General features: G+C 41.0%; 1 protein-coding gene across 3 annotated transcripts; it reads left to right on the top strand.

Annotated features, from left to right (window-relative positions):
• Positions 1 to 862: 862 nt before the first annotated feature.
• Positions 863 to 15,345, top strand: dtd1 (D-aminoacyl-tRNA deacylase 1). 3 transcript variants are annotated; one of them, XM_034886941.1, is made up of 6 exons: positions 863 to 1,040; positions 1,504 to 1,594; positions 2,514 to 2,749; positions 4,036 to 4,133; positions 9,516 to 9,669; positions 14,351 to 15,345. In XM_034886941.1, coding segments are annotated over exons 1-6 (624 nt in total). In that variant the 5' UTR covers positions 863 to 997; the 3' UTR covers positions 14,353 to 15,345. The 3 variants fall into 3 exon arrangements, with proteins under 3 accessions (XP_034742832.1, XP_034742825.1, XP_034742816.1); XM_034886934.1 differs by having other exon boundaries at positions 9,516 to 9,680; positions 14,353 to 15,345; XM_034886925.1 differs by lacking the exon at positions 14,351 to 15,345 and having other exon boundaries at positions 9,516 to 10,986.
• The last annotated feature ends 5,009 nt before the right edge of the window (positions 15,346 to 20,354 follow it).

The following is a 20,354-nucleotide window of genomic DNA, read 5'->3' as shown; positions in this document are numbered from 1 at the left end:
TATTTACACCGGTGCTTTTCCTACTGTGACACGTGAAAATGTCCTCCATAAAAAAGGTCTATAAAGGGGGAAAATATAATGGAAGCACCATTCAACATGATAACGTCCAACACCACAAAGTGTAGCTTCAAAATGTACAACAGAACAACACTCAACACCACTGAACACTTTAAGGAAGCTACAGTGTTTTGTTTTTCCAATCCTCCAGTGTAAGCAGTATCTGTTAATGTAATACCCGCTGATACATCAACTTTGCACTATATTGTAATATTGTTTGTGTTCATAGTCATTCAAATTTGCATGGCATTTTTGCTTGAAAATGATGCATTGAAAATGCTGACAACCACTAACATAGTATCCAGAGTCAGTATTAAGATCCTTTATGTAAGTGAAGAAATACCACATTGTAAAAATACTCCATTCCAAGTCCTGCCCTCACCTTTTTACGTGAGTAAAATATGCACAGTTATAAGTAAAATTAACTTAAAGGAGAAAGTACGCATATCTGCAATGCAGGAAAATGACCTTCAGAGTTAACATAATTATTACGGCTGGATTAACATGTAGGCAGCATTTATGTTGTAGCTGCCTGAGGTGGAAGTATTCTGAGCTATTTTATATACTGGTGGGTGCTTACATTTGCTCTTTAACAATACATTGCAAATTATGCTTATTAAGTATAGTATAGCTGTTAGATAACTAGTAAAAAATACAATATTTCCCTCTGAAATCTAGTGGAGTACAAGTATAAGGCAGCAACAAATTTAATCAATCATGTAAGGTAGAAGTAGCTCAACGTTGCACAGTAAATGACTGAATACACTTAGTAACTTTCCACTTTCCAACTTAGAGCCATTTTGGTCTGAGCGACTTGCTTGAGGTCATACCTCCGGAAGGAGAGGATGTATTCTGGGTGCTTAGGCCGGTAGAGGGCGACAAAGTCTGCCCCCACCGGTAAGTCTTTGGAAGTTAAGAGAGCGTGTACACAACCAAAACAATGAAAGCTATCATTCAGAGGGTCACCAAGGCGACTGTGACAGGTAAGCGGCTGTTTTGAAGTGAGCGACGGAGGCATGGTTTGACGCCTTTGATAATGTCGCTAAACTGAGGCCAGTAACTTTCTTTTATTAAAGTAGCTGACCATGCATGCTAGCTTACTAACCTAGCTGGGTTAGCATTAGCAGTCCCAGGGAAACGAGCAAGGCTTCGGAGACAGCCAGTTGGGTCTTTGACCGGAGTCCAGACAGAGAACCGCTGGCCGGGTGTACAAGCTCGGAGGAAACGAGTAAATAATGTTATTTCACTGCGCAACGGGTGAACGAGTCCTCTGGAAGTCGACGGCACAGACTGCTGAATGACAGCCCTGACAGCTGACTCCTTTTCTCCACACACGCTGATGTCTTTCAGCTTGTCACATCACAGACAGTCAGTCTTGGCTGCTTGTCACTGAATGACTAAAGTGCCTGCTCACTCAGTCATCAGCCTTTTCCTATTTTCTTACAGTGGGAGGAGAAGAGATCAGTTCAATAGGACGAGGACTGTGTGTACTGCTGGGAATATCAGTGGAGGACACCCAGAAGGATGCTGACTACCTGTGAGTGTTTGTGGGAGGGACCCTTCACACCAGAAACAGAACCCTGACTGGATATAAAATCACTATTTAAACATGTCTGCCAGAAAAACTAGTTTGTGATAGGTGCAATGTCACATTGATGAATTTGGAATTATTAGCTGCCAACAGGTATTGTATGTTATTCTTGCTCGTAACAAGATATATCGGTAAAGAAATCCTTAAGATCTGTTGGAGGTGACTTGTGACTGTCTCCAGTCCAGTCAGTCCACCAGGTAGCACTAACATGTTTATTTTTCAACTTTAAAATGTCCCTTGAAGTACATATCTTGGGCACAATTCTAAATAGCACATACTTGAATGGATTTTATATCAAAATTGTTTATGTTAGATGTATACTTGACATTTTTTCTGATTTATTTCTTCTGATTTATATTTGTATCAACCTCAAATAACCTGAATTGGTTGGGGGTCCCTTCTAAGTCTTGGCTATGGACGGGTTTACAATGTAGTTAACCATTTAAATGTAGGATTCTACTATTGGCTTCCATTCATATTTGCACAGTATTAAAGGCTTCTTATATAGTCTTGAAATGTGTTCAAGTTGTGTACTCCAACACACACATCAGCTCTGCTCATGAATGGCATTACCATACCGACAAGAATTAAACACTGATTGATTTTTATGACACCAGAAATTAATAAAAACCAATGAGGGTCATGTACAAAAGGTAAAGTACCTAAAATAAATCTAAGGTAATTAGTCTACAAACGTGTAGTATACTTAAAAAACTATTCAGTATTAATGGGATAAAAGATGAAAGGTCTATTGTGGTCCCTTCAAATAAAGCTAATAATGTATCTGCCAACATTGACCAGATGTCTCAGAGTGATTGTCACAGATTCAGTGTTTCCTCACCTGGTTTTCCTTGTGTGTTTTCAGAGTACGCAAGATCCTGAACCTGCGGCTGTTTGAAGATGAGAACGGGCGAGCGTGGAGCAAAAGTGTCATGGACAGGGACTTTGAGGTGCTGTGTGTGAGCCAGTTCACACTGCAGTGCATACTGAAAGCCAACAAGCCAGACTTCCACTCAGCCATGCCTGCAGAGTTGGCTCAGCCCTTCTACAATAGCATCCTGGAGAACATGAGGAGTACCTACAAGCCAGAGCTAATTAAAGGTGGGTGGACTGAACAGTTTGTTAACATTGTCTTCTGCTAGAGATGGTAAGTCCATTTGGGGGGACTTTGGGTTTTTTCACTTTGTAAACCTAAAACGTGCACAAAAAAAGATATACAACACAAAGGAAAGGGAAAAAACTTTAAAGCATAAAATGAGCACTTTAATGTCAACCCTAGGTCAGATATTGATTAGCTGATAGCCATTGCTTTTCTTTGACAATATGATTGATTTTGTGCAATCAGAGTGGAAAAATAGTTTATAAGGGTCACTGTGAAAAATGTGGAGATCAGAAGATAGAGGCCAGTTTCAAAAAATTCCCAGAAGGTTAGAGGACAACATGGCTTATAAAAAAACGTCTTTCTTTAAACAGACTTGTTTTTGAGCTTATTAATAACAAATCTTGAGGGTCATGATTAGATCCACTCACTTATACGTTTAGATCAGTGCCCTGTCCCCCCCCTGCTATTTAATTGCCTGTATTACCACATCAGTGTAAGGTCATAGCTCTTTTGGGGGTGTGAGGTGTGGATTATCGGTGCTGTGACACGCTGGTGGTGACAGTCGCGGTGAATTGGGTCAGCCCACCGGGGAGCAGGTGCAGAGAACACCTTGTCCCAGCAAGGGAGGTATAAGTCTCCCTAATTAGTCCCCCCTCCCCTCCAGAGAAGGAAATATGATGATGCAGCGCTTCTTCCTCCCGGCCCACGACTTCATTGTGCAGATGGTGTCATTAATCTCGTGGACCCGGTGGAAGAAATGAGAACATTTAAACTTCCTGTCCTCCTGCAGCCCCTTTCGTCTTTTGTCCCCAATTTCTCAAGGCTCCACTTTATCTTACTTCCTTCTAAAACATCTACTGTCAATGTCAAATCAGTTCAACTTGTGTCTATTAATACTAGGGTGGGATTTCAAATGGGATGCACTTGGCTACTAAGCAGCATTTGTATGGCTGCGTTTTGGTTTAAAAATGAATGGCGTTGACAACATTTACACCTCACATTCCCCCTGCTCTGGCGTATCAAAGCCCCCAAACCGGAGACATTTGAAAAGATTTCTGACCCCGTTTTGATTTGGAATCTGCCGGGTTGTGTTGCAGTCTCACCGGTGACATGTGGTTATGGCGTGTTAATTTAAACTCCGATTAGTTCTTCTACTGTAGCCTAACCGTGGTACTGATGCTATTCAATAAAACTTGCCTCTACCTTTTGTCTTTCATTTTTGATTCCCAGGTCTCATTCTTTATTGCTTGTAAAATGTCTCTCTGTTTTCAATTTGTGTGTCCAGACGGGAAGTTTGGTGCCTATATGCAGGTCCACATACAAAATGACGGGCCTGTTACCATTGAACTGATGTCCCCTAGTGGCCCCACAGACCCCAAACAGGTATGTTATTGAGCATGAACGTTTGAATAGAGTAGTTTGACAAAAAAAATCTTAACTTATGGTCCACTTATTAGCCCTTTACTGTGGCTTAACTGGATGGCTTTGTCTATTAAACCACTAGATGGTGATATTTGCTCTTCTGTTGTGTGCAGTAGCCATATCCCAGGGATCTTCAACAGACCTCCAAATTATTGTTATTTTTTTACATGAATGGTGTTTCACTGCTTCATTTAGTTACGTATCACATATATCAATGCTGAGATAAGGTCAAATCTGCCGGTAATTTCTCCCTGGCAGGTTTATTGTATGATGAGTGCACATTTCTGACATTTCCTGGATGTACTTGGCCGCTTAACATTTCCTTGCATGTTTATTTATTCATTTACTCCTCTTTAACTGTGTACAGTATACAGTACTCAATACTCCTTAGACTCCTGAGATTAAGTATTAAAGGTAGGGCTGGGCAAAATGAAGAAAATCAATTACGACAGTATTTTGGACCAAATACCTCATTATTGATATCGCGACAATATGGTAGTGTTGACTTTTGGTGTTTTTTACAAAATAATAACATTTATACATTTATAATCACCAGTAATGTGAATATAATGAATAAGTGGCTAAAGCCAATAATAGAACTGCTAGAACAGGCTGGAAGGTTCAGAAAATCACATAACTTTTACTTCTTCATCACTTCTTCATCCTTATATGGATATAATATTCATGTATTGCCCTGCCCTAACTGAAGGTAAACTACTACAAGCTAAACACTGATAAAGGATGATAAATGTTGGACTCTTGGACAAAAAAAGAACTTTTAAAATCCAGTCCATAACAAGTTTGCCCTTTCCTAGAGTGACGTTTGCCATTGCCACCACTTCCACAGCCTTGTGGAGTGGGAATGATTCACTGTGTTCTCACTCTGTCACCCCGTGGCGTAGCTGAAAACCCTCAGTTTGGTGTGTGTGTCTGTGTGTGTGTGTCAGATGATTGGCAGCACAAGCCCACATGCACAGGCTTTGGGGGGTTTGTGCACACCCTCTGTAAAATGTCATTAGCGTTTCACTTTTATGAATTTATGAAGGCCTAAAATTGGCATTCTAACCCCTAACCCTAAACGCCATTCAACTTGTGTTTGTTGACAGTCTTTGTTGTGTTTGATTGCCAACTCGTAGCCAGCAGTGAACAAACGTTAAGTAAATCCCATTTTTACTGTATTGACATTACAGAAGTTTCCCCTTAGCATCTCGTATGCTACTTGTGACGCATACGCAACTCAAATCTGCACTCAACTTTTATCGGGGAGTGACGCTGACATTGCCATCTCTAAAGTTCTCCTACATGTTTAAAAAGTATTATTCTAGTATCAATACCTAAACTTTAATATTAAACTTTAGATTTACACAATATTGTTAGGATTATATATTGCGCCCCTAGATAGGAACCACTGGATTCATTAATAATGTAAATGTGTTTTTGGTAAATCATTTTATTTAGTATAGTCTATTGTTTTATGAATAAAACCAAAATATAATAATAGTTTTTTAAAACACCATTTGTATACACCCCACTCAGCCTCCTATTTCAGAAGAAGTTCATATATCCGTCCTGAATCAATTCTGGTCACATCCGTGGATTCCGGCCAACGTACTTATGCTTTGGCTACGGGCCGGCTTTGGCTGATCTCCCTTTGGTGGCCTTGACTCGCTAGCCCAAAAGGGAGGGATATAAAGCAGTCCTTAGAATTTTAATCTTGTCTCTTTGGGATGTTTTGCTGTGGGGGCCGAGGAGCCAAAGCCAAGGCTGAACAAGAGGGATAAAAGGCCAGCCAATAGGCTAAGCTTGGCAAGGGGGAGAAATGAAGCAATGGCCAACAGACACTGTTCCTTTCTTTCCATGAATCAGGGATTTAGTCCACTGCAGGTCAAATGGGGAGCAAAATGTTATCCAGAGCAATGATCATATAAATCATGCCATTTGGATGTTGACTTTGGGATGCTGAGCGACTGGGGTTCAAAGCAGAGGGGTCCTTTTTTCTGGAGTTTTTCTCCTTGTTCACCTGACTGTTTGTGCATTTTGTTTCGGTCTGTAGTCTGGGATGAAACCCAACATACACAGACATGATGTAACGTTTGATCATGTTATGTCAGGTTTTTAATATCGAGTTGGCATTCCGGAGTTTGGGTTTTTAAATGAAGCTTTAACATTAGAGTTTTAAATGTTGATTGCTTTATGGCAAAAAGAGGAAAACACGTACAAGTAGCTCCTTTCACCAGCCAAATGTAAAATATGCAAGTGGCTGGTAGATTTCCTTCACTCACAAACCCAAAAAACATTGGTAATATTTTGAACATTCACTAGCCATTTAGCTGGGGATTTTGAACCCTGCGTATATTTATTCCCACTGTTAAATAATCAACAAAGGCAGTAGGCCTGGTTTGCTACTACAGCATGCTAATGGGTTCAAATGGGAATAACACAGATTTTAGGTGTCCTCTTTGAATAATGGAATGTCTTACACAATGCTTTGTATTTTAAGATGACATTTAGTTCATAAATATTTCCACGGTAGCATTAAAGTTTTAGCATGTGTGTTTACAGGCCCCTTTCAGACGGCGGGTAGCATATCTACTTCATCATTGCTGTTGTGGTGCTTTATAGACCGCAACGAATACAATGAGGAAAGGAGTTTGTGACTAGTCGTGCTGAGGGTCACTGGGAAGGATTGTCTCAGAGTGTGGGAGAGGCAGTGCATGCTGTCACAACAATTGAGTCATCGGAGTGATCGGATGACAACCCAGAATAGCTCTAAACGAGGAGAGAATAGAAGTGGTTGTGCATCCAAAAAGACGAGTCTGATGTGTGAGTGCTGCTTTGTGGCGCTGACGTGTTTCTCCTTCTTTGTTTAATCAGTTTAACTAATTCATGCATGTTGGGAGCTAAGGGGGAATACTGAGCATACTGCAAAGGTCATGATCTGCAAGTCATGATGCAGCATGTCCATGGTAGAGCCCGACCGATAATGGATTTTTTTAGACCGTACAAATACTTGGTTATTTAAAAATCCGATATATCGGCCGATACATATAAAAAAATGAAAGAAAATCCAGAAATGCGTAACAAAACAGTTTTCCTTAACCTTAGTTATTTGGAGTTATTTAGGAGTTCTCACTAAAATAACATGATCATTTGTAATGTTGTCACAACAGAACAGAAGAACATCAGAATGAATAGAAGTTCTGATGAATAAAATGTATAAAAATATACAAACTTAAGATATGACACTTAAAGTCCTTTTGAACAAAAACACAATAACAAAATAATAATCAGTGTAGCCAACAGGGACGTTGTAGAGCGTCCTCTGGTGGTCAATAACTGTGCAAAGCCAACGCTCATAACATGGTTGAGCGTCTGTTTTTATTTTATCTTTTCAATATTAATTTATCAGAATAATTATTTGTCGTTGTGATGAATAAATATTGAAAATCTTTTTTTTAAATTTTTTATCGGCTATTATAAATGCCGATACCAATAGCTCGTGAAATGCCTAATATCGGCCGATAATATCAACCCTCCGATATATCGGATGGGCTCTTGTCCATGGTGTGTACCTCAGCCCACTGAACCACAAGGAACCACAGTCTGATAAGGTTTCAGTTACTGTTCAGCCATAGGAGATTTATTTGTAATGTTTTTAGAACTTTTCTTGTCTTAAAGAGAAACCAAAGATTTGCACAAGACAGATGTGAATGTCCCACACATTTATTTTAGATTTAAAACCCTTTAAGACAATATTTTCCATAAAAACATAAAATATTCATGATTAAATGAGCAACAAAAGGGGCGTGGGGAGTTGGGCAATAGCTCAGTCTATGGTGACTTGGCTTTAAGATTGTGCGGAGTATGCACTGTTAGCTGGGAAGGTGCAAATTCGCCTCCTGGGCACTGCTGAGGTGCCCTCGAGCAAGGGACTAAACCCCTGACAGCATGCAGCGCCGACTTCATGGCAACCCCTTTTCCTCAGGGTTTCCACAGGCAGCAGAAGGAAGCGATTTACCTCATTCCCTACGAGAACAGCAGTATCGTAGGGAACGATACTGCTGGATCCACTGACGGCGGTGAAAGTGTCCGGGTTTTCACCGCACTGCGGCTCTCCCGAAGTTGACAATGAGAGGGCAGACACGCATTCGTGCCACCAGTATATTCTGAAGAATGTTAACAGCAAGCTTGGCAGAGGGCGAACCAGGCAGTTGATATTAAGTATTATCTTCTGTCTGTCTGTCTCTCACTCTCTCTGTCTCCCTGACTGGAGTTCATCATCATAACCGACTTGAGTGGGCAAAGGCTCACATTCCATGGCTTCTGGCACATTGGAGTTCTCTTCACCGATGAACCCTAACACCAGATATTGATGTTTGCACTCACTTCCTGTCCCTGAAAGAATTGATTTCAAAATACCTCTGTTGGTTTAAAAAACACGGAACAGTTTAGGGCCAGAATACATTTCGGACCTGCTGCTACATTAGGAACCATCCCGAGCTCTCAGGTCTCCAGAGTCCGAACCAAACGGGGGCAAGAAGCGTCAGTTTTTATGCTCCACATATCTGGAACAAACTCCCAGAAAACTGCAGGTCCTCTGCAACTCTGTTGTTTGAAATAAAGGCTGAATACCTTTCTTTCTTATGCTGCCTTTCTTTAATTAATTGTATTTATTATTAATTATACTGCACTGTTATATTTGTTCTTGTGTTTTATCCATGGAATTTGTGTTTTGTTTTGAACTGATCTGAAATGTTTTATGTAAAGCACTTTGAATTGCCCTGTTGCTGAAAAGTGCTGTACAAATAAACCTTACAGGTCCTGTTTGTGCATGTGTGTGTATGTTGGGTCTACGTGAGTAATGCAAAAACAACAGAGCGTAACATTGTTTATTTCCCCATTGAGGGGTTATTAAAGTGCTTCTTTCTTTTCCTTTTTAGTTGAAGATCAAGTTTGGGAGGAAAATTAGTCCTATGGCTTATTTATTAAGTACTCAACTATTTCGGAACCCATCAGCTATCGGTCTGATGAGGATTTAGCCTCTTGGGGTAAGGTCCAATATTTCGGCGGTTCCGGTGTAGCCAGCGGATATTTCCGGGCCCAGAGCGGATATTTCCGTGCGCCAATCCTTGTTTACAGTCTGATTAGCAACTTGGGACGCAAGAATGGAGTTGGATTTGAGAGATGACGTCTCTGACCTGATTGTTTCTCTGCATATGAATGCCGATAAATCAAAAATGTTCTGCATCGCTTACTGCATCTTTTAAGGGCAAATGAATTGAACTGTAAGATAAACATGTTTCTTAAATGAACCAAGCTTTCCGGTTTCTTGTGTTTCCTCAGCTGTCCAAGCAGGAGAAGCAGCAGCAGAGGAAAGAGAAGACGCGCTCCAAGGGCCCCTCAGAGTCGAGCAGGGAAAAACTCGCTTCACGTTCCCGACAGGACCCCAACGCCAGCAGCGGAGCCGACGGTGATGTGTCATCAGAGAGGGAGACCTAGACCAGCAGGGTGAGGGAGCCTCGGAGTAGTACACAAAAACAGATCACAGAAATGAATTCAGTCACATATAGTGGAATGTTCTTACACACACCAGGTGTCTGTAGGTCATTAAAACAACACGTCCTTTATGTAACCCTTTGAAATCAGCAATAGATATGGTCGGCCAGTTCCTGCACTGGTTTGCTTTATTGTGATGTCATTTTTTGGAGTATCTTCAAACGCTTCTTATCCCTAACATCAGTACAACCTATCCTCAAAAGGTTATAAAAGTCAAACAACCATGAAAATGAATAAAAGTATTACAATTTTGTCATAAAAAAATAAGAATCGGATGTGTGTGCATCAATTTTTACTAAATAACACACCAAATGTATTGATCCAAAACATGAGCAAAATATTCCTTAACTTGTGTTATATGAACTATGCAGTTTTTTTGTTTTTGAGATATACAAATTTTTATGAGCAGTGTTTTGATAGTTTAATCTGCAATGAAATAAAAAGGTCTTCGAGCTGTTGTACATGTAAAGAGTTATGTCTGTAAAAGTCAAATTGAATAGAAAAGTAGTATTGATTAGATAAGTAGTGTATTAGCTTGACTCAACCACCGATACCACAGAAACCTAAGAAAGAAACTATACAGACCTGAACACACAAGCAACTCTATGTAGAAAAGGGAAAGCTTTTTTGCAAGTGATTGCACCGTTGGTGTTTTTTCTCTCTCTGTTGATGTATATAATTTTCCAAGGGAAGTTATGCTCGGGAATTTGGCACAATTTCGTGAATTTTTTAGAATTTATGGCATGTTTTGGTTAAAAGTATGCACATTTAATTGAATTGTAACCATGCACTGCATTATACTGTAACTACCATTTTTGTCATCCTGGACCCTATTTTTCTATGTTTTTGTGTCTAAGTGACCGTGACCTCGCCTAATACTGGACCAGTGTCAAAGATGTTTGTTCCCATCAGTCCCTTAGACATAAAAACATAGGAAAACAAGGTTGGAAAAAAAAACCTTACCCTTTAAACTGCACTCTTCCGTCACATGTACAGATCATTTGCCAGTTTCCCTTTTAATTAGTGATTAAATGGCAACCCTCTACATGCAGTGTTTAGTAGCTTTCCCCATTAGTTAACTTTCTAGCTGGCTAATTTACCACATGACCCATTTACACTACTTTACTGTGTTATACTGTATGTATTTGTACAAATTCATGGAATTATTTGGCAAATTGATGGACTATGGCTTATGCTTATGATATGGAATACGTTTTGTTTACATCTGCATGTGACACGGTAAATACAGCCGGAGCAACACATTTTTAATTTTTAAAATCCCATGAAACATTTACACCTTGAATATTCCTGTAATTCTGCAACCCTACTCCCATGTTTTATGCTGGTGTACAATATGGCAGCTTTAAGTGGTTCACATTCACCTCAGCTTCTCTGTTTTACCACTTCTCCTCATCCTGTCTGTGCCTGCTCTCTTTGATGTTGTTGATTTTGCAGTGAAACTCAGCAACGCTCACAAGAGACAGACCAGTTTGTTTCTCATTCTGTGGCTCATGCTGCCGGGGGATGAGGAGGGGTTGGGGTTGCTCTTATTTGCATTCAGTATTTGTTTACTAGTGCAAAAAACAGAGTTCTGGGAGAATGGCGACGTGGAGGCATTGAGTCAGCTCCCTTCATGTTCCTTGTGCCGTTCCTACTGAGGCTGCTGCTGCTGGCAGCTGTGGCGCAGCTTCTCTCCCTCTGTGACCTCTCTGGCCGACACACACATTGTGAGGATTTGCCGTTAAACTGGCACTTTAACGCCAGACATACTACTTGTTCCTCTGTGCACATGCACTGTCCCACACCAGTATGAACATTGAAAATTCCCCATGGAGGTGTCTCGCATTTGAGATGAGGAAAATATACAATAACGTTGTTGACTATTGCAATAACGATGTTAAGTGCGATAAATAAACAGATGCTAAAGTATACTCAGCACTGCATTTTTGCTGCTTTCTGTATTCTGCTAAAATAAAATAAATTACTGGTTGAATTAAATTTCCAATAATGATTTTTTTTTTAACAAAATGGACATTGAATTTAAAGGCAAGGCAATGTAGCTTTATTTGTATAGCACATTTCAGCAACAGGGCAATTCAAAGTACTTTACACAAAAACAGTTAAACAGTTAAAAAATAAAAACAGATAAAACGCAAGAATAAACAGTTAAAAATAAAAACAGATAAAACGCGAGAGTAAAAGTTACAGTGCAGTATAAGAAATTAAACATTAAGAAAGGCAACATCAAAAGTGTAAAGACACCGTTACAGTAGTCAAGTCTACTGAAGATGAAAGCATGGACAAGGTTTTCCAAATCCTGTTGACACATACTGTCAGTCCTTTAACCCTTGCTACATAAAGCTACAGTGTGAAAGAATTTCTCCCATCTAGCGTTGAGATCATATATCGCAATCAACTCAATCTCGCCACACAGTTTAAAGTACGTATTGCAGCCACGTTAGCCGTCGTGTGCAAAAGGCCGTCTATCAGCCGTGGTTGTTGGAGGGCACCAGAGTGGCGTGGACGCGTGCTTGGCTACCTGGAGAAAAAGGGACTGCAATGGTCCGGAGGATAAGTAACTAGTTGGGATTTGGTGTGTGCGTCCAAAGCAGCTTCAATGTTTACTCCTTTTTCCTGATGACGCCAGTCTCTTGCTTTTTCCATATCTGTTTTCTTTTCTGGGCGAACTCCTGTTCCTGAAATTTCGATTTTGAATACGTGTGGTCCTCCATTAGCAGCAGCTAGGAGCTGTATAGCCTGTTAGTCCCTTACTGGCTAACCTATTAAAGATGGCGGATGACTATGGAGCGTCTACCCCTGTTCAAGCAAGCGCAGTTGTAAAATTTTGAGCCAATAGGAGTACTGAAAAAGTTGATGGTGGTGGTAAATAGTCTTAAAAAAGGACAAGTTTGTGAACGGGCAAAACAGATTTTGATAATGAACAACTACAAATGTTACACACTGGGGCTTTAATATACAAGGCACCACAAAAAGTGTAGTTTTCACACAAAAATAAATCTCTCTTTCGAAATTATTTATTGTGCAAGTTGACATCATGATGACCATTACAAATTGATATATTGTGCAACATTAGTTGGATTAGTTTTGTCTTGTTTGGTACAGTTTTGTCTGTTCTATAATGCCTCCATGCAGCGCGCACACACACACGCTGTAGTCCCATCTCAGACTCTTCTACTGCAGGGGGCCCATGCACTGTAATCCCCAAGTGCATGTTGGGTAAGACATAGAGGCTTCAGCCCCTCGTTACATAAGGCCTCTTTGTCTAACAGAGAGCCAGATCGAGGGAGATCGGAGAAAGAGGGGGGGAAAGTCAGAGAAATCAAGAGAGTTATTTGGATTTTAATGTCAGCAGGGGAGTGCACACACAGCACTTTTGGAAATGTGTAAGCTATGCTGGAAGGAGAGGTTAGAGGACATTTAGATGTAAGAGAGTTGTCAGACAAGGGGCTTGCATGGCTCTGTGGCTGCATATTTTAAAGAGGGAATTGGTGTTCCCGAGGTTTGCTTTGCATGACTTAAACATGAGCTCTTTCCCCCGAATGAGTAATTTGTGACAGTCCTCCATTATCTCCTCTGGTCTTCCTTCCTTCCTGGCTGCAATGTTCTGATGTTGATATAAACAGCTTACAGGAAGGTTTCTGCTGCCCAGCAGCGATTACTGGATTTGCATTCCTAAGGGGACCAAAATTGTCCTAACATATTAGCTTATACTTTTTTTTTGGGGGGGGGCTAATGTTTATCTCCTTTATTTATTTACTTGGTTTGGTATGACTGGTGGCCCATGGTGGCTAATGTTAGCAAGCTTTAAATAGATATTAGGGTTGAACGATCAATAGCATTCAAAACTGACATCACAACGTTATGGAATGCAGTTTTCAAATCGTAAACTCTGTGATAAAATCCAAACAAAGTGCAATCCACGTTGACATATTGCAATGCTGTAACGTTGTTGTACAGTGCACAGTGTGTGGTCAATAGTTGATAACAAGACAAGTTTACAATGTTTGAAGTTACAAATTATACTATTGGTTAAGGTTTTTGTTGTTGTTCATTTCAGTATCACATCAATGTATCTATTTCGTCATAACACACAGGCCTACGTGAAAGATCGGTTTATATGTTGACTGTGTCCAAAGTTGTGTTGGTTTTACTATAGAAGGATATGTCAGGAAACCATACTGTACCTCGCCGCCATCCCCCATCAGTCCCCACCCGGGTCTCGTCATGGTGCAACAACAAATGTAAACGAAAATGAACACTAAATCAACCATGCATAACTAAAACCCATGTAACATAACTGCACACCCAAAACTTTAACAGAACATTTTTAAAACGCACACTTAACTAGGACAGAAACCGTGTAGAATATATATTTTGTCCCATGAGCCTTTGCACTGCTTCAGAACAGTTCCAATGGCCCCACCCCTCCCATACAGAATCATAACATTCTTAGTTACCTCTGCTTAATATGATCTGCATACTCAGACTGATTATTGCAAACAACTATTGTGATCTAGTAATGAAAATGTTTTTTAACACTACATTTTTTTGATTTCAACTAAATCTGTATACAGTGTATTGTGTTCTGTTTTCTCTTGTGCAGATGTCAACCGGGGACATGAGGGCGAGCCCAGCTTTCCACAGGAAGGCCTTAATCCTCAGTGACTCTTACAGCTGACCGTGGACTGTCCTCCTTCTTTTGGAAATCAGCAGGATTCTCTTGGTCTTTCGCAGAGCATCATCCCCTTGCCTGTGTCCTTGGATTTTCTCCTCCAGATATAGATCAATTAGGATTGGCTAGGTAACCATAGCACTGCTCAGATTGATGAAGGGAGTTTGACCAAGGGTGCACAGGAAGGAAACAGCCATCGGCGGCACTATACTGTTCACTGTCCCTGCTGCCTGTCCCTACTGCCTGTCTATTTATGTTTCTACCTCCCATCTGGCTTTGTTTCTGTCTATCTTTTCCTTTCAGATTCGCCCTGTCTCTCTTGCTTTAATCCCCGCTTAGAGTCATGACACTGACCCATAACTCAGCTGCAAGGCCTCGGCTTAGTAATAATAATGTATCCTTTATTAGTCCTACAAGGGGAAATTACAATTTACACTCTGTTGTTATTACACACAGGCCTGAATTACATAGACATGCTCAGTACCTATACATGCACTGTCAGAGAGAGGGGGGGGGCTGCCCATAGAATGGCGCCCCAAGCAGTGGGAAGTTTGGTGCCTTGCTCAAGAGCACCTTGGAGGTGCCCAGGCGGTGAACTGGCTTCTCTCCAGCTACCAGTCCACCACCATACTTTGGTCCATATGTGGACTTGAACCACAACCCTTTGGTTCCCAACCCCACTCCCCACTGACTGAGCTACTGTCACCCCCACCCTATAGCACAGGCACAAGAACATCAGGACAGTGATATCAGTGACAGAACATCAGTGATGGCCTGGCAGGGCCACCTCATGATTGGTAAATACATGTGTAAAGTCTTTCTTATTGTACCTGTATGCATAGACTATGTTTCAAGGTCCAACTGAATTTGCTACAGCACACAGGTCTGGTCAGTGAATTACATGCCCTGTGCTGTCTTTTGAGGGGGGGGAATCAATCTGAAAAAGGGAGACATTTATCTTATTTAGCTAGACAGCAACAAAACACTTTGAAAAAAACACCACTTAATTTTCAATACCATTGCTAACATTAACAACCTCTTTTACACCAATGACCCGGGTCCGACCAGGGTTAACTGACCCATGTTTAACCCTCCCTTTGGAAATTCAAACCAAGCCAGTCGGCACGGGTTGATCCCTGCGCCCCTGTTTCAGAAAGCTGGTTTAGTAAAAACTAACCCTGAGTTGAAGGAATCTCTGTTTCACAAAGGGCAGTTAATCAAACCTGAGAGAGAGCGGTAACACCAGCCCGATTCAGAAAGAGAGGTAACTCAACCTCAGAGTCAGTTGCTATGGTAACTGAGCTTGTGAACATAACCTGTTCGGTTCTTCAATAAATATGTGTGCCCCTTCCCTGTGTGCAGCGTAGAGCTTTTCCTGCATGCCTCTCCAACGTGTAACGCTACAACAGTCAATCACAAGATCTTGGTACAAGCATGCTGCATGCTTATTGGCTCACTGACGCTGATGAGATTTACTCCAATACTTGATAGGCCGAAAAAAGTATCAAAGGTACCCAGCGCTACCTGGGTCATAACCTGCAATACATACTGAGTGACGGGGTTTACGTGTCATATTCAGTAAACGGCTGACTTCCATGTGATCATTAAGTGCAAAAGCAGATTTCGGTTGGACCTTAAAAAAAAGTGTGATCTGAATGTCTCTCTATGGAGGACAAGTATCAATTACATGTACTTTGTCCTCTGTGGACCGGCACACACAGACATAAAAACGGGTTTTGACCACCTGCCCTTTTTCTGGGGAGTTTTTATTTTCAAATAAACAAATGTTTATATTCCTGTTTGCGCACAGCTTTCCTGTCAAACTGATTTACAAAATAACAGGCCGGGAAGATTAGACTGTTAAATCACAATTAAAATAAATTGATAAGGAAATCAGAGTTTTTTTTGTTATCCCACTTTAAATCTCTGTCTCTGACTATAGCAAAACCAAACCAAACACAAAATACATGTCCCTGTCTGTGGAGTTGGGGACATCTGTGGACACTGGCACCAGTCAGGTTGGGCAGATTGCGGCTTCCCAAAAATGCATGCACTATTTATTAATGTATACTATTTGCGCTGTATGAATGTACATTTTGTTTCCATTTTATAAAGATGTCAAGAGAAGCAAGTGATCCATGCTGTTTTGTGTGTGTTTTTCCACTGCATTATTCTGCTTGTTTTATGTGATGCAGAAGCAGGGGTGCTTGTCCTTATTTCTCCTTTCAGCATCACCACCTGGCCCGCCTGTACTGTCCCAACTTTAGCCCCCTTTTTTTTAGTTCAGCAAGTTATTCCTGGCCAACAATACCATATCCCCCCCCTTCTCGTCTCTCCCTCGCTCCCATGGTACTGAGCGGAGGTCTCTCCATGTTGGGATGGAGAGCAGCAGGAGACGGAGAGGAGCTGCTGTAGCGTGGACCTGGGAGCTCTCAGAGAGAGAAGACATGACCCAAATATGTCTGCTAGCTAGCTAGCCTTAGTACAACTTCCAATTGGGCTATCACTGCAGCTCTCCCACTGCAGTGACTGCAGTGTGATCCCCAGCGGCAGACAGGCTTTAAAGGAGACTGCGGGGCCTTGGATTATTGATGTACTGTACCTAACATCTGAGAGGGCTGCAATTGATTACAGCTGGAACAGGGTGAGAGCAGGGAGTGTTGGGTAGTGCAGATGTTCAAAGTTTGTCTATCTATGGAACACCTGGGTATCAAACCAATGGGGCTGTTTGTGTGGACACCCTGAGCTGCGGGGCAGGTGCCCTGGGCGCGGTGTCCCTAAGACATGGGAAAATGGATTAAATTCCAGGCATTCTCTCACATCTAAAGCCACACTGTTTCTGGTTGGTCTTCTCAACAACTTATCGTACATCTTGTGCATGTGCAAGAGTCCTTTGCCAAGCCCACTGGCTATGGAAAAACAATTTAACTGGATTTAATTTGTTGCCCCCTCCCCCCTTTTTCTTTTTTTCTTTTTTTTCGTCTTTTGTTTGCCTCTGAGAGGTGGGGAATTCATCTTGTTTAGTAAGTCCATGCCCAGTCTGAGCTTTCTTTGCAAGTTAGACAGGCCAGGTTCCATGGGCAGCTTTAGGATCTCCACCATCGCCTTCATGTGTGGATCATTACTATAGTTTCCTTTTCCCATAAATGTGGATTACTTTATCTAAAACATGTCGGCCAACTCTGTCCCATCTCTTGCCTTCCCTACCTCTCTCTCTCTCTCTTGTATTTTATTTTATCAGTCTAAGCACCATGCTTAGGGTTAAAAAAGCCCAATGACACAAGTTGCCTAGAGCCCGAAACACTTTTTCCATTCTTGCTGGAAAGTTTCCAGTACTATTTATATGAAACCACAGGCCCAACATACAAAAAACCCATTTGGCCAGGATAAAGAATTATGCATTATCCTAAAGTTCTTCTGTTTAATTTAAATCGGTACACAGAAAACATCAGAAATGGCGGACACACTGAAGTCTATCACTGTTTTGTAGACACTGATAATGCAGTGAGTAACTAGACTACATGTACAAGCAGGCACAAGTGAAATCCATCCATATGACCTAACTACTATTGTGCAGCCAAAGAAAATACTACACCTAATCTGTCCTGGCTTGATGTATGATTTACTGCAGTAGGAGTTCCAACTCTTATCTTAGCCCAAAATGCTAAGGAGAAAGCAAAACGGTTGTTTCTTCTTGTTGTCTTTTGGCTGAGAGAGTGCCATATTTGAGAATGATATCATTATTACTGCTATCATTCATAGGAGATGTAGTTGGCCTGGAAAGCGTCTGAGCTCGGCTGCTGCCCGCAGGGTTGTCTGTGCTTGACTGGGTGAGTGGGATTAGTCCAAAACGACTAAATTTATTGTTTTGTTCCATCTTTACATGTCTGCTGTATTCCACCACTATGCGATGCTGTTGTAAAGCAGGTATTAGTAGATCCTGAGTACAGAGAGTGAGAGAAGAAGATGGCAACTATTGAATGTGCCGTGCTTTGCTACAATGTGAGCATTGTCTAATAACGGGAGGACGTCCGATCTCGGGAAACTTCCGGCTTCTGAACTGGTTTAAGTTCCACTCCGGTTCCATGTTGGGGCGCTAACGGGCGAGTGCAGAATGAATGGAGGTCTATGGAGCTAAACCCCTCAAAATCCATTATTATAATTTTATTTTATCTTTAAATTTATTAGTTATTTGAACATTGCATTTGAAAGGGGAAGCAAATAAAATACACACTGCTGGGCTTTTTAGTTCTAAAAAGCCTTTTGAAATGTCAATGACGCCATGCACATCGTACAGCCAGAGATACTGCTTTACGGCAAGCGCTGAGTCACTTCTATTTTCCTCTGGAGGCAACAACAACCCAGCTGACAGGTTAGGCTCTCGCTGTCAATACACGTGCTGTAAAGAGTTCTGGTTTGCTAATGTTTTAAAGACCACGCCGAAATATTCTCTGACACACACACATACACACCTTAAGTGACCTATCAGCATTCATTGGCAAAATGCTAGCGTGTTATGGGCAACAACTCCTCAATCTGTAAGAAATCAAAAGGACATAAATACTCGTTCATTTAACTTGACCCATAATCCATGTTGAACTTGCAAAAACTACAATCACATCTGAGATTTCTCAATGACAATCAGGCGAAAGAGATAAATTTAGCCGCCTAGCTCCATAGAGTCCCATTCGTTTTGCAATCGCCCACAATCTCCCCCAGTGGACCTCTGGTGGAAGTGTAACCCTATTCAGTACAATGGGGCTTACTAGGGAGTGGACAGGCTCTCCGTAGACGGGCTCTGCTACCATGCTTGCTATTAAGAAGTCATTAAGTTGAAATAATGTAATGCTTCCTGTTGAAGTAAACAGCACTTGTTGAACATTCTCCTATTCACCAGCCTCTACTACCGTTATAAGACAGCCAATACAGCTTCACAAACATAACTTTATATTATTATAATAAGTCAGCAATGCAGTACACCATTTCCTTTAAGTACAGGCCGCTGTACTGTACATCAATGAAAGGCATTCCCAGAAGAGGGCGGTGCAAGGCCCATGTCTGCTTCACCTTAACCAAACCACAAACAGTTTCCCCCCTTACAGAATTCTGACTTTTTCAAAGTTTAAAAAATATTTGTTTATATCAACAAGAAAACCGAATTCCGACTTTAATCTCAGGATTCTGACTGTAAACTCAGAACTCCATACATGTTTTTCACATGTGACCCTAAACCTCTTCCGTATACGCACTATAGCTTTAACTAACTTTATTTTTGAGCTTTCAATGTAAAATACATGGTTTGATCAAAATGCAGTTGTTATGCCAAAACACACAACAAACCATCAACCAATCAATGTATGTCTGAAATGATTTTAATGTATAGTTGGGTACTTTTTGACTAGGGATTGACCGATACTGGTTTTTCAAGGCTGATACCAATACTGATTAGGCCTGCACGATTCAGGAAAAAATATGAATCACAATGTTTTATCTTAGAATTGATTTCCCAATTCTCTGCCACAATTATTTCCTCGCGAAGTGTTATTGTACACATGAACCATGACAAAACAAAAGAAATTGGCAGTACCAAACATAGTGATAATTGTGCTAAATATTTCCGAATAAATATTAGAATTATAGAATATAGGCCTATTACAAATATTTTGAATACTGGACTTCATTGGTCTGGTGGCTACAGAGTAGATTTGGAAAAATCTATGCAGCTTTAACGGAAGGTCTACATTGAATAAGATAGAAATGCCATAAACGTACGTCAACATCATATGGGCAGACATTTCTTAACCACACACACAAATAACCTTCTCAGTTTTTTTTCCTGGAGCTTATAGGAAAAATATTTCTTACCTGGCTTTTTACCTTAGTCAGTGTGCGCGTGCGTTTCCACGCTCATCGTCTCTCTCTCTCTCTCTCTC

Source organism: Etheostoma cragini, chromosome 2, assembly GCF_013103735.1.
Source record: "Etheostoma cragini isolate CJK2018 chromosome 2, CSU_Ecrag_1.0, whole genome shotgun sequence".
Taxonomy (NCBI): Eukaryota; Metazoa; Chordata; class Actinopteri; order Perciformes; family Percidae; genus Etheostoma; species Etheostoma cragini.
The sequence above is the reverse complement of the archived record's forward strand: the minus strand, read 5'-3'. Positions and strand labels throughout refer to the sequence as shown.

What these genes read in the sequence shown, in the direction of transcription:
- dtd1 (XM_034886941.1), top strand. Translation starts at nt 998, where the DNA reads ATGAAAGCTATCATTCAGAGGGTCACCAAGGCGACTGTGACAG. An exon ending in CAGAAGGATGCTGACTACCT is followed by an intron (nt 1,595 to 2,513) that starts GTGAGTGTTTGT and finishes GTGTGTTTTCAG; the next exon opens with AGTACGCAAGATCCTGAACC. An exon ending in GCCCCACAGACCCCAAACAG is followed by an intron (nt 4,134 to 9,515) that starts GTATGTTATTGA and finishes GTGTTTCCTCAG; the next exon opens with CTGTCCAAGCAGGAGAAGCA.